At 39.8% G+C, this 14,445-nt stretch overlaps 1 protein-coding gene across 2 annotated transcripts in view; it reads left to right on the top strand.

The window, feature by feature from the left end:
- Tbc1d32 (TBC1 domain family member 32) overlaps nt 1–14,445 on the top strand; it is a 215,240-nt gene that overhangs the window by 67,519 nt on the left and 133,276 nt on the right. For both annotated transcript variants that reach the window (XM_036168805.1, XM_036168806.1), the window contains exons 15-17: nt 2,477–2,604; nt 9,229–9,430; nt 10,310–10,392. In XM_036168805.1, the coding sequence (XP_036024698.1) occupies nt 2,477–2,604; nt 9,229–9,430; nt 10,310–10,392 (413 nt within the window). The remainder of the gene's footprint in view (nt 1–2,476; nt 2,605–9,228; nt 9,431–10,309; nt 10,393–14,445) is intronic.

Below are 14,445 nucleotides of genomic sequence, written 5' to 3'. Positions count from 1 at the left end.
GTGACACTAAAGAAGAAAGGACCCTCTTCCGTGGCTGGTATAGGTCAAAGTTCAGTGGATCTTTATTTCGGATATGGTTGAGAAGCTTTCTTACAGATATTTCTTACATGATATTTTGTGCTCTGTGGATCTTTATTTGTTAAATCATAGTTTTTGCTGTTATTTGATGTATTAGTTATGATGGGAGGCAGGAATGCACATGCACATACTACATCTTAGTTTTGTTTCTAATCAGACTTAGATCTGTCGATGTGAAAAACTTGGAAAAGAGTTATTCTATTAAGAAGCTATTTGTCTTGTGAATGTAATAAATCTTGTGAATGTCTCATGTATTTTAATGACAGTTTTATAGCTTTTGGAAATATGATTATTTTCCTGAAGAGCCAACTCTGCAAAGTAGGAAGAACTAATGTGAGAAAGAAGGTGTATGCAACCCCAGAGCTGAACAGCCATGCTGTCTTCCTAGTTCACACTGTGTGCAGCCCCAGAGCTGAGTAGCCACGCTGTCTTCACAATTCACACTGTGTGCTCTCAGAGCTGAGTAGCCACGCTGTCCTCACAGTTCACACTGTGTGCAGCCCCAGAGCTGAACAGCCACGCTGACTTCACAGTTCACACTGTGTACAGCCCCAGAGCTGAACAGCCACACTGTCTTCACAGTTCACACTGTGTGCTCTCAGAGCTGAACAGCCACGCTGTCCTCACAGTTCACACTGTGTGCAGCCTCAGAGCTGAACAGCCACGCTGTCTTCACAGTTCACACTGTGTGCTCTCAGAGCTGAACAGCCACGCTGTCCTCACAGTTCACACTGTGTGCAGCCTCAGAGCTGAACAGCCACGCTGTCTTCACAGTTCACACTGTGTGCTTCCTTGTGCTAGAGAATTTCACCAAAGAACAAACTGAGGCTGAGGGATGTGACCTGTCCATGGCACACACCCCACACCTGGTGAAGTTGGCGTCCTCACCAGGATGGCCGTGTGTCCTGTATAGCCCTCCACTTCTCTGACTTAAACTTCTTGTTGGTGACTCTAGAGAACACGAGCAGTTCATGTCTCGTGTATGCTTTGTAGCACCTTTACTTGTCTCTTGGCTCTCCTGGGCCACACTTCATTGGGTTTTACAATACTTCATTGATTGTTGCTTGCTGTATAAATGTCACTGCTTTTGACTTTGCGTTTACCAAATTTTCTATGTATATATACTGTTTATATTTTCTAAACAAAATTTTGGTATACTCACTCATTTTTTCTAGCCCCCCTTTCCTGATTGAAACCTACTCCACTTGAAAACATCCCTCCTGTGCAGACTAAGGTCTTTTTTTGTTTTTCTGTATTCCTGTTCTTTCAAGTTGGCAGTTAACAGTAATCATCATCATCATCAACACACACACACACACACACACACACACACACACAGAACATATATGTATGTGTATGTGTGCCTTGGGGAGCACAGGAGCACTTGATATAGCTTTCTGTTCCTCTTGGCACATTATTCCATTGAGACAGGTTCTCTCCTGGAGGTTGGAGCTAAATTTGTGACCAGGAAGCCCCAGTATTCCTCCTGTCGCCCCATCAGCCCTGAGTTACAGACACATACAGCCATGCCTAGTTTTACATGTGGGTCTTGGGTACTTGAACTCAGGTCTTCATGCTTTTAGCAACTGCTCTTACCCACTGAACCATCTTTCTAGCTCCCACCATATAATAATTACAGGGGACCCTACCTGACTCAGTTAAGGGAATTCATGACATTTTTAACATTATATTAGTTATAAGATGCATATTTTAAAATACGGGGAATATGACATTAGCATCCATGCAGGGGATAAAGCAATAAGTAGACCCTAAAAATAACAAGAGCTTCTGTAAGTTTACTTCAGCATTAACATAATCTCCAGGTTTCAGTATTTGTTTTATGCTATTTTCTTATATTTTGGCTAAGCTGCATGAACACTTCTATTTAAAGTGAGCAGATAGTACTGGTCCAGTTTGTTTTCCAAGTGGGTGATATTATGTACTATTGGTCAGCTCAATGAACTGGCTGTCTCTAGTTAGTCTTTATCCAGTTAGGAATATAAGGGAACGGCACCAATATAACAAAATCAGAGTGTATCAGAGACTATATATGTCATGGTGAATTTACAGGAATGTGGTGCCTGGAAAGTACAAGACAATGCAGATAGGGAGGGAGCGATAGCATTTGGTATCCAGAATTATACATGCAGCTGTCTGACAGACAGTGCTTCTCAGTACCCGGCTTAGGTGAAAATCTTGGATTTATTTGCCTCATCAGCTCTGCTGGTAAAAGACTATAATCTCATGACACATTTAACTCAGACATATTATTTCACAAGCAGAAGTCATTAAGGTTTCTGTTGTTGTGGTAGCCATGTGACTTCATTAGACTACATACCACCCATGCTACACCGTAAAATTATATGATTTGTCTTGTCATTCCATTTTAAATGTTCAGGCTGCTCCAGACTGCTCGGAAACAGCTTTAATTCACATAGCTGATATTTTGGCAAGAATTGCTTCTGTAGAAGAAGGACTTATTTTACTTCTTTATGGGGAAAATATGAACTCTTCTGAAGAAGAAAGGTACGTGGACATTTTAGTCTGTGTAACTATTCAAGGGTAGTTAGGTTTCCCAAGCAGGTACTAGTGACACATTAAACCATCTTTGATATAATCTTTAAAAATGTTTATTGTTTTTATGTGTATGTGTGTATGCCTGCATGAGTTTGTGTGTACCTTGTGCATTCAGGCAGCCCTGGAGAGTAGAAGAGGGTGTTGGATGCCCCAAAAGTGGAGTTATTACTCATAATAGTTACCTATAGTAATTACTAAGATTACTATATAATCTTAGCTCATAATAAGGGTATCATTCCAGAAGGGAACCCATATCTTCTTACTTGCACCCCAAGACCATCTCAGTCAAACAGATTCAGAGGTGAAGCCACACCCCCTTCCCTCCTCTGCTGTCACTCAGGTCTAGCTCGTCCTTTGCCTATGTTAGCCTTGTGGTACTTAGGTTTCCTGGCTTTCTCTGGGCTTCTGATGGTGTGGTACCTGGGCAAACCTGTCTCTCTCTGCTGAGCCATCTCTCCAGCTCCGACATTAGTTATTAAATGCCAAGCAGCCTCACTCAGGGAGTAAATCACACTTGGTTGTGAATATTCCTCTTTCCCATTGTGGCTTTGAGTTTCTCGTGGATACAGGTGATCTTTGCCATGTTGACACACAATATTAGCCGCTGAACCTAGAATATCTTTCTTTTTTGGTATCACGACAAACCTGGTTTCATAAGTTAGAAATGATTATTCCTGTTTCTGTCTTCTAAAAGGAATTATAGAGAACTGTTATAACTTCTATAAATATTTGGTAGAATTTGTCTGTGAGACAATGAGTGCCTGGCTTTATCTAGTTCTTTGAATTACTTAATTTCTTTATTAGATGAATAGACCTGTTCAGAGTTGTTTCCTCTGGTTATAAAATTTAACAAGTTGTGTCTTTCAGAGAAATTGTGCCATTATATATTTTTGGTTTAGAATTGCCAATAATGTGCTCTGGCTATCTTGTTAGTGCTGGGGTACCAGTAGGGAAAATATCTGCTCTCATTCTAGTACTAGTCATTTTTTACTTCTTCTTCTCCTTCTCCTTCTCCTTCTCCTTCTTCTTCCTATTTATTTATTTATTTATTTATTTATTTATTTATTTATTTATTTATTTTAGTGCTAACTTGAAATTTAACAATTTTGTGGGTTTTCCCCAGATAATCCATTCTGGATCTTGGGATTGCATGTGCATATGTGCATGTGTGTGCACGTACATGTGTTCTCAGGCATACACGTGTTATGATACATGTGTGGGTATCAAAGGACAACATTGTGGAGTTTGTTTTGTTCTTATACGTTGATATAGGTTCCAGGGGATCAAACTCAGGTCATTGCAAGTGTTTTTGCCTGCTGAAGAATCTTGTTGGCCTTAGAGTGTGTGTGTGTGTGTTTCCTGGGCTAGCTGCATGCAATTGTAAGTGGAATCTGGAGGATAAATCTTTCCTAAATTTACTATCAGTCCTGGTTTTTGCTCCCCATTGCAGAGATAGTTAAGTCATCAGTTAATGTGGGGTTTTGTTTGTTTGTTTTTTCAATGTTCTAGAAGTCAGTCAGATGATTTCTGATTTTTGAGCTGTGACTTGTGACTGATGTAGTGTAGGTCCTGGTTTACTTGACTCTTCTGTATTCCAAGTTCCAAAATTTTCCCAATATCTTTTTCATTTTCTTTGTCCTTGAGAGTCTCTATGGATTTAAAAATATTTTATTTGTGCATTTTAGTCTTTATGGAGAGAACAGATAGATGTTATGCATTCAGTTTAGCATTTTAAACTGGAGATATTGCGTACATAATGATAATAATTATTTTTTAATTAGGAAGATTTATCTTTTGTCATGAATTCTAAGATTACCTTATCTATTACTTAATCCTTTGGAAATTTAATTTTTCGTAAATAAGACCTTACTAATAACACAAGCCATCCTTGAATTATGACTTCCCCTCAACTAGTCAGTTATAACTGTATGTAAATTCATTAACTTGCATGGACTTTGAGTCTGGTTAATTTTGGTGTGTGATGTTTATATTTATTTGCAAGTTTTTGTAACAAAGTTTATAAAATTAGAAAAATAAAGTTACTTATTAGAAAAACTTTAAAAGATGAGTACTAGTGTGTCTGGCACTAGTAATACAAAAACTAGTAAGTTTTTCTGTTTCTGTATGAATATTGTTAATTTGGATGAAATCAAGGTTTTGCCAGTCACTTATACGTGAGTTGGTTTTGTTCTTAAAGAGAGGTTCTCTCACACTGAAGTTAAACAAGATGTAAACTACCAGAAGTGACTTCTGAATCATCGTGTAAAGTTCATACTGATTGTTTCCTTAGTAGAAAGACTGGAATATTTCCAAATGCAATTAAGAAGAGTCTGGCTCGTTAAATTTTATTTTTCACAATGGAGGAGCGAGCAGGTAGCTAGCTGTAAAAAGGAATTAGGGGGCCAGAAAGTGGCTTAGCAGGGAAACATGCCACCTGCCAAGCCTGATGACCTATGTTTGATTCTTAGGACTCACATGGCAGAACCAGAGGGCTGATTCCTACAACTGTCCTCTGATCTCCATGTGTCCTATAACTCTGTTACACACATGCACACATGCATGCACGTGCACAATTAGGAATATTTTTATAGATTGCTATGGCATTAGCTTTATGACATATTAAAAAAGAGAAAGCAGAGATGTATGTTTATAGAATGCTGCCTTTCGGAGGTTGGGGATTTAGCTCAGTGGCAGAGCGCTTGCCTAGTGAGCGCAAGGCCCTGGGTTTGATCCTCACCTCCACAAAAAAAAAAAAAAAAAAAAAAAAAAAAAAGAACGCTGCCTTTTGTGTAACAGGACAGTGTGAGTCATCCATTTGCTGATCACTTAGGAGGGAATTATTATTTTTTTTTTTTCCTGACAATATTTGTTGAATTTTATTTTGAATCATAGGAACATCCTCAGACCATTTACCATCTTAATAACTTGAGACTATGGCCCAGGGGTTGAAAATTCACTGGCTTTACCGTGTCAATCAACATATCCTCATTTTCCCAAACTGAAGCTCTGTCCTTGTTAAGCCGTTTCCCATTGTCCCCTACCCTAGCTCATAGCAATCACCATCCTTTTTCCTGTTTCTAAAACTTTGTCCAAACACTTTGTATGTCCTAAGCAGAAGCATACAAGGGTTTTTTTAAAAAATGTATTTATTTATTAAAATTTTTTTCATTTTACATACCAACCTCAGTTCCCCCTCCCTCCCCTTCTCCCGCCCCCTCCCCTCTCTCCCATTCTATCCCCATCTACTCCTCAGAGTGGGTAAGGCCTCCCATGGTAGTCAACAAAGTCTGGCACACCAAGTTGAAGGAGAGCCTAGCCCCTCCCCATTGTATCAAGGCTGAGCAAGGTATCCCATCACAGGGAATGGGTTCCAAAAAGTCAGTTCATGTACCTGGGATAAGTCCTAGTCCTGCTGGCAGGGACCCCACTAACAGATCAAGCCACACAACTGTCACCCACATTCAGCGGGCCTAGTTCAGACCCATGCAGGTTCCCGAGCTGTCAGTCCAGAGTCATTGAGCTTCAACTAGCACCGGTTAGCTGTCTCTGTGGGTTTCCCCATCATGATCTTGACCCCCTCTTCTTCTTCCTTTTTTTTTTTTTGAATGCAGAATGCCATTTATTGAAGGAGGGGGGAGGTCTTAAATACAGGCTTACAGCACAATGGGAGAACCCTGGAGGGCAGAAGTACGCTTCTTATGGGTTTTTGTTTTTGGTTTTTTTTTTTTTTTTGGAGCTGAGGATTGAACCCTGGGTCTTGCGCTTGCTATGCAAGTGCTCTACCACTGAGGTAAATCCCCAACCCCCACTTCTGATGTTTTACAATCTTGCATCTAAGCTGTTAACACCCAATATGCTGGATACACAGACAAGGAGCTTCCCTTAACACATTCAGGAGGGTGGAATCTTGCAGGGAATTAGCATAAGGAGGATATCAAGGTCAAGGTCGGCAAGCAATGCAACAGTTAACCAAAATGGGGCCAGGGCCCTTTTACTAAAAAATGAGCTTCTGACTTGTTTGCATGGGACGTCAGCAGGTCACCTTGCCTGTCATGGAGACACCTGTCCAGGCCACACAGGCGTTCTGTCTTAGGTTGGTGAGTACCCCCCCAGGTATTACCTGTCTAGGAGGGAATTATTAATGACAAACTGAAAGGTAGTGAAAACAGTTAGTTCTAGGGAACGGAAGAGACGATCAGAAGCATATATGGAGAAACAATCAATACATCGGTCATACTTAGATTTTACTTTATAATTAAGTAGCTGCTTTATGCTCCAAATGTTAAACAAATTAAAGAAAGAACTCACCATTTTTAAAACCTACAAAGCAAGTGAGTAAGTAAACTTAACAGTCAAATTAGTGACAAACTCATAAAGAAAGAAAATTACTTCAAGTAACCTCATCATCATTGAACTTGTAGTGATGTGTAATGTAAGGGAAATAATCTTCAATGTCAGCTACATTTGGTATGTTCAGAAGCAGTATTGGTGCTATTTCAAAACTGCTATGGACAATAAATGGATAGGTAATGCATTGGTAACTAAGTTTTTTTTTTTTTTTAGTGTAAGATATAACATAAAAGCATAAAATTAAAGAAGTAAAATCTTGACTATTCAGTTCATAATGGAAATGCAATTATGAACTTACTTTTTCTTCAGTAAAGCTATTTATTTTTAAAATAAGCACCACAGAAAAGGCCTAGAAGCTATGATATTATTGACAGTGAACAGATACCTGCATTGTGGTATCTCTGAATCTTGTTTGTTTTGTTTTGTTTTTCCCCTAAGAGGAGACAGGAAGCCTTGAAGAAATGACTGTTTCTAGGTCAGGGATAAGAAGTATACAGAGTCATGTTTGCATAATTTCGTTTCTAGAAGTCAAGATAGCTATTTAAAACTAGCAGGATAGGACCAAAAGGACCCTGAGGGAGAGTCTCCTGTCTTTAAGATCTGCAACTCAAGGATCAGAAAGGAATAGGGAGCTGTAGGGTGAAATCCATTAGGTCTATAAACATGGATTTGAAAAGATACTAAAATAATAAAAATAGTAAAAATAAAGCACAAATGTTCTGACCAGTTTCTTAATGAGGTTGCTATGATATCGAGTGTATTTATTACTTTGCAATTTGATAAAGATTGGAATATTCTTCCAACTTTCCTCTACACACTGTATTTTAACAAGTTACATGGGAAAGCCCTTTGTGGAAGACATCTAGGTAGTAAATACAAAATTCTTGAGTCAGAAAAGATGCATGTCGTCTTTCTTCACCAAGTCTTGGTCATCATCATAATAGTTGCTGAAGTCATCAAGGGTAAAGCCTTCCTTATTAGAAATGCCAGCCTGGTGCCGTCTGCCAAACTAACTTGTAGTGTCACCTAAATTGGGAGCATCAGATATGTACTTCATGCAGGAGGCACCCACCACCAAGGAAGATACGTTGCCAAGGAGGAAAAAAATAAAAGAACCAAACTTTAAACTTCTGGGTCTAATTATTATCTTGTAGAACATTTGGGGAAATATGAAATGGGGTTGAAGATACCATAGAAAAATATAGTGACTGTATTGTATATAAATATATATTTATGTATTTAAATATAGTTACTATATATAAATGACTATAGTCATTCAAATATAAAATTATTGAATCACTGGCCTGGAGAAAAAGTACACAGGGAGTTTAAATCATGAACACAACCTGTAGGACTTATATGAAATGTAATTTACACTAACCTATCTAGATGACATATTTAAGAAAATAAAGAGAAGTTTGGTGTGGGCTGTCTTACTAACAGTGATAATTTGTATGTGGGTATATCACATTTAAAATAGAAATTTCATTATTTAGAGGTGTACGCTGGGTTACATATGCAAGACAAGGATGGCAAAATGTTCGTAATGCTGCTGGAGGAAGGAGGCTTCAGTGTTCTCTCAGTCTAGTGCTTATTGCTTCTGTTTTGATTCTGTGTTTTAAAATCTAGAAAAAATATTAATGTTGCTTTTCTCTGGAGTTAGACAGATGAGGTTATCTTGTTTCTTTCTCAATATTAGCTATGTGACATTGTGCAAGTTACTTCTGTAGTCTTACATTCAAAGGATTATAGAAAAAAACGACATAAGCTCATTAAAATACTTAAGACAGTGACTTTGACATTGGAAGCATTTTTGTCTGTGCCCTTATTATTTCCAGAAGTCAATCTCGAACTTTGAGATAGGGTGGCTGTGTTGGTCTTGTGGGGGGAGGGTAGCAACAGCTCATCAAACGATGAGACATGTTCACTGGAAAATCAAGAGCACTCTTGGATGGCCCTGGCTGCATGGCATCTGTGTCTCTTAGGTGTGTGTAGATTTGGCTGTTTCCCCCATCTGACTACCCTTTCCCATGTGCCACTGAAACCTTTCTCATGACGGAGCACGTTCACAGGGGTGGATCAGGCTTAGTTGCTTACTTGCGAAAGCTCTGAGCGTTCTTAAGAGGACTAGCCAATGAGCTGTGTGGAGACAGGCTGTTTTACTGGTGCTGCATGAAGCCACGCCCACTTGGCTTTGGAATCACCGCTGTGGTCTCTTCTTAGTCCCACAGGTGCTCACATCATAGCCAAGTTTTCAAAAAAACTTCTGGATGAAGACATTTCTGTTTTTTCTGGATCGGAAATGTTGCCTTTAGTTAAAGGAGCTTTTATTTCTGTGTGTCGTCAAATATATGGCACATGTGAAGGCTTGCAGGTGTTGCTTCCTTATGGTTTACACGAATCCATAGCCAAGGCATGGAAGAAGGTACGTGTTTTAACCCTTTCCTCCCTGCGGGTCTTTATTTCAGTTACAGGCATCACTGTAACACCTTTTTGTGGACTGGATTTTGTTTTTGCTTTTGCTTTTGCTTTTGTTTTTTTTTTCAAGACGGGTTTCTCTGTGTATCCTTGGCTGTCCTGGAACTCAGTCAGTAGACCAGGCTGGCCTTGAACTCAGAGATCTGCCTGCTTCTGCCTTCTGAGTACTGGGATTAAAGGTGTGCGCCACCACCGCCTGGCACAGACAGGATATTTTAATGGGACATGCATCTCTTTTTTTTTTCTTTTGTGTTTTTTCCCTCCTCCCCTCCCTCCCTCTCTCCCTCCCTCTCTCTCTCCCTTCCTACTTTGCTTTCTTTTTGGAAACAGGGCCTCACTGTGTATCTCTGGCTGGTCTGGAACTTACAGAGCCTCTGCCCCTCAAGTGCTGGTATTAAAGGCATGTGCCACCATGCCAGGCTATGTAGCACTTCTTTGGCATTGTGGTAGTTGGTATTAGTTATCCATGCTTCTTAACTTGATACAGGATGACTTCAGACCCTTCTCCTTTATAGAACTAGGCTGTAAGCCTTTAACTGATCACCACAATGTATGTTTGTTTGTTTTTTATTATTATGGTATCAGAAGCTTTAGCTGAGTTCTCTTTGCATAGACTCCCCTTCTTCTGTGGAGGTTATGATATCAAGAACATAATAGAGCAGGAGCCATGCATAGACAAGGGGGTTGCTCAGTCTTTTAATTTCATTGAATCAGATGATTTAATTTTGAAAGCAACTGTGTTAAGCAGAAGAGATCTTGTGAATAGTGCTGTCAGGTAGAAATGCAGAGAAACAAGCGAGTCTGTTTTCTTCTTCTTTTTTTTTAGACAAGCTTGCTATCGGAAAGGATCCCCACTCCAGTAGAGGGCTCTGACTCGGTTTCCTCAGTGAGCCAGGAGTCTCCCAACATGTAAGTATAATTGTTCAGCATCTCTCTGTCGTGTTTGCTGAAATAATTGGGAAATAATTGAAATTCGTGGAAAATTATGGCAAACATTTTCCAGGAAGCTAAACTATATGCGTACAGGTTTGAGGAAAATTATACTTACTATTATTTATAGAATATGTGATACTTGTAGTCATTAAAAAATTAGAAATATTAAATAGATTTTTTTCATTATGTATTTATATTTGGTGTTAGGAAGCTTGGTGTATTGTAAAGTTTTCAGAAAACTTGGAGAATCATCAAATACTAAAATCGGCAAATTAACTTGCGTGGTTAGTAGAAGTGAAATGTTTTCAAATCTGGTGAAATCCATTTTACTTGTTTTTCAAAATATGGTAAGAGTGCAGTTTAATTATGGTTTGGCATTTGAACATTATGTAACTTAATATTTCAGTATATATATTTATACCTTTTTTTTTTAATAAACATTAATGTCTGTGATGGCAGGTTACCAGGGAAAATACTTTATTAAACTAAGGTTTCATGATCTGCGTGTTCCAGGTTTTTATTTTAGTTTCATGGTTGAGTGTTGGCACAGTATGAACCATAGTAGAACAGCTCTAAGAGTTGTTCTTTGGTAAATGGTGAGTTTGGGTTCCCTTTCTTTCATAGGTTAGAGCTTAACTTACAAAATCAATTATTTATTTTTTTTTTAAATTTAGGAAAAGTTTAAAGGTGCAGAATAGTTCATTCTCTGGAAGTTTCATGTATATTTTTTCTAATATGGTTATCAAACCTACCAACTGCTGTTTTTTTTTTTTTTTTTCTCCATTTTTCCATTGAGTAAGTGTGGAAAATTAGACAAGTTTTGTCCACTCATAGTCTACAACCATAGACTTTCCTCGAAGACACACTGCACTGCATAGGAAGTCGAGCAGAATCCCTGTTTGCTACAGGGGGCTGCTTTCTGGAGGAAAGTGTACTGGATAGGAGGTACTGCTTATGCAAGAATGCTCTAAGTTCCTCCTCCTTTCATTCGGAGTACAGGACAGGTTAATAAGTGGAGAGAGGCAGTGTTCCACTTGAGTATGTGCTCTACAGGAAAACTACGCCAGGGATAAAGATGTTTCCTAACCTCTGATATTCTTGTTTGTGTTAGTTAGGGCTTTCTAGATAGAACAGGAGGCTAGATTCATATATCAACATATGAGCAAGGAGAACATTTACTAGGGGGACTAGCTCACACTGTTTTAGAGAACAGGATGTTTGAAAGGTAGATTCTTAGGTGGGTGGTGGTGGTGGTGGTGGTACACACCTTTAATCCCAGCACTTGGGAGGTAGAGACAGGATCTGTATGTTTGAGGCCAGCCAGGTTTACAACGTGAGTTCAAGGACATCTAAGGCTGTTATACAGAGAAACCCTGTCTTGAAAAACTAAGAGAGAGAGAGAGGGGCAGGGAGAGGGGGAGAGGAGAGAGAAAGAGAGAGGGGGGTAGATTCTAAGATGTTGATAATGTTGCTCAGTTCAAGCCTTGACATCATTCTCCTATTGGGAGACTTGGGCTGCTAAGGCCAGGAAGCTTGTAATTTTCATTCCAATGGCAGAAGAATGTTCTTGGACTCCTGGAGAAAGGTTAGTCTCTCTTTACTGTCTTCTCTCTGTCTGGGCCCCTATCCAATTGATGGCACCTTCTCCACACCGAAGACAGACCATCTCCACTTGGCTCGCTGAGGTTCACACACCAGTCTCTGAAGACACCCTCACAGACACACCCGCAAATGATGCTCTATCAGTTTGCAGGCTGTTCTTCAAATATAGCCAGATTGACATGTAAATGACTCATTGGTGTCTTGAGAAGCCAAAGGGTTAATAAGATTCCCAGTAGAGTAGATTTGCATATTTCATTATTAACCATTCAGTTTACCTTCTAGAAATACTTAAGCATCTTTTGTTCTTTTGTTTTATTGAGGTAGTTTGTGTGAGATAAGCACTATTTTTTCCCCTTGATTCTTTGGTAGAATTTGGAACTGTTAACAGGTCTTGTGTCAGTATAGCAAGTACCTGATTTCTTTCTTTTTTAAATAAATTTATTTATTTTACACCCCAGCTTTAGTTTCTTCTTCGTCCTCAACCCTCCAGTACCCTCTTCCCCTGTCCCCTCTGTACCTACCCCCCAATCCACTCCTCCCATTTCTGTTTAGGAAAGGGCAGGTCTCCCATGAATATCAACAACACACAGTAAGTTGAAGTAAGACTGAGCATCCCCCGCCCCCATGTATTAAGGCTGGAGAATGTGGCCCAGTATGAGGAATAGGGTCCCCAAACCAGTAAAAGAGTCAGAGATGGTCCCTGTTCCCTCTGTTATGAGTCCCACAGAGTACCAAGCTACACAACTGTAGCATATATGCAGAGTGCCTAGGTCAGTCAGTCCCTTGCAGGCTTCCTGGTTGTCGGTTCAGTCTCTGTGAGTCCCTATGAGCCCAGGTTAGTAGATTTTGTGAGTTTTCTTGTGGTGTCCTTGACCCATCTGGTTCCTATAATCCTTTTCTCTCTCTTCTGCAGGATTCCCTAAGCTGGGCCTGCTGTTTAGCTGTGGGTCTGCATCTGTGTCCATCAGTTGCTGGATGTAGCGTCTCTGATGACACTTGGGCTAGGCACCAATCTATAAGTATAGCAGAGTATTACATTAGGAATCGTTACATTGACATTTTTTTTCCCCTCCAGTCATGTTCGGTTCTATCCTAGGTCTCTGGTTCATCCAGCCTGTGGGTCTCAGTGCTCCAGGCTGTGTCAAGGTGGGCTTACACTCCTGGCATGGGTCTTGGGCTATAGCAGTCATTGGTTGACCACTCCCTCAGTTTCCAGGCCACCCTTACCCCAGCACATCCCACAGGCAGGACAGACGGTAGGTTGAAGGTTACGTGGCTGGGTTAGTTTCCCACTCCCTCTACTTGAAGTCTCGTCTGGTCACAGGAGGTAGCCAGTTCAGGCTACATATCTGCTATTGCCAGGAGTCTTAGCTGGAGCCATCCTTGTAGGTTCCTGAGAGATTCCTTGGTCCAGGCTTGCCTGAACTTGAAATGCCCACCTTTTCAGTAGTCTCTTTCAGTACACCCCCATCCCCCTTCTCTCATGTTCCCATCTTGACCTGCCTGCCTGCAGTCTGCTCATGAAATCTCTTCTGTTTCACCTTCCCAGGGAGATTTGCTCATCCCATCCTTGAGCCTTCCTTGTTACCTAGCCTCTCTGGGTCTGTAGATTGTAGCATAGTTATCCTTTACTTTACAGCTAATATCTACTTATGAGTAAGTACATACCATGTTTGCCTTTCTGGGTCTGGGTTCTTAGTATGATTTTTACTGTTTCCATCCATTAACCTTCAAATTTCCTGTTGTCATTGTTTTTAACACCTGAGTAGTACTCCATTGTGTAAATGTACCACATTTTCTTATCCATTCCATGGTTGAGGGACATCATTAGTGAATGGGTCTTTCTCTAGTCCACTGACAGTGAGAGTTAGCCTAATTAGAAAACAATAAAATAATAGCAATCTGTAAATACTAATTAATCTTTCTTTTTTGCCTTGAAAATAAGCATTTTGTGCTTACCTTTTATTTATTTATTTATTTATTTGTTTATTTATTTATTTATTTATTTATTTATTTATATTTTTTGTTCACATAGGATCCTGGTCCGGCTTCTCATTTAATGGTACCTATAGTATTAGAGAATGGAGAAGCTGATGCATAGTACTGGTGGACTATTCATGTCCTTCCAATCTAGATATTACCTCAAAACACCAAATAAAATTTCTAATTGGCTTACCTAAGTCTGTGCACACTCTGTGAAGTTGTCATTGTGTGACTTTAGGAAAAGTATAGTCACAGAGAAAAAGAAACGATGTCAACTTTGCCCCAGCTGGCCATCAAAGGAACCTCTGCAAAATTGAAGGCTCAGGTTCCGGAGGGATTCTTGGATCTGCAAAGCACAGCCCATGATACCATGGAATTAATCACCAGAGACTGTGTTTCCAGCGGAAATATCTTGCTACTTGTTTTAGTTAGTGTTCTATTGCT

This window comes from Onychomys torridus, chromosome 19 (genome assembly GCF_903995425.1).
Source record: "Onychomys torridus chromosome 19, mOncTor1.1, whole genome shotgun sequence".
NCBI classification, from domain to species: domain Eukaryota; kingdom Metazoa; phylum Chordata; class Mammalia; order Rodentia; family Cricetidae; genus Onychomys; species Onychomys torridus.
This window is presented reverse-complemented; position numbering and strand designations above follow the sequence as displayed.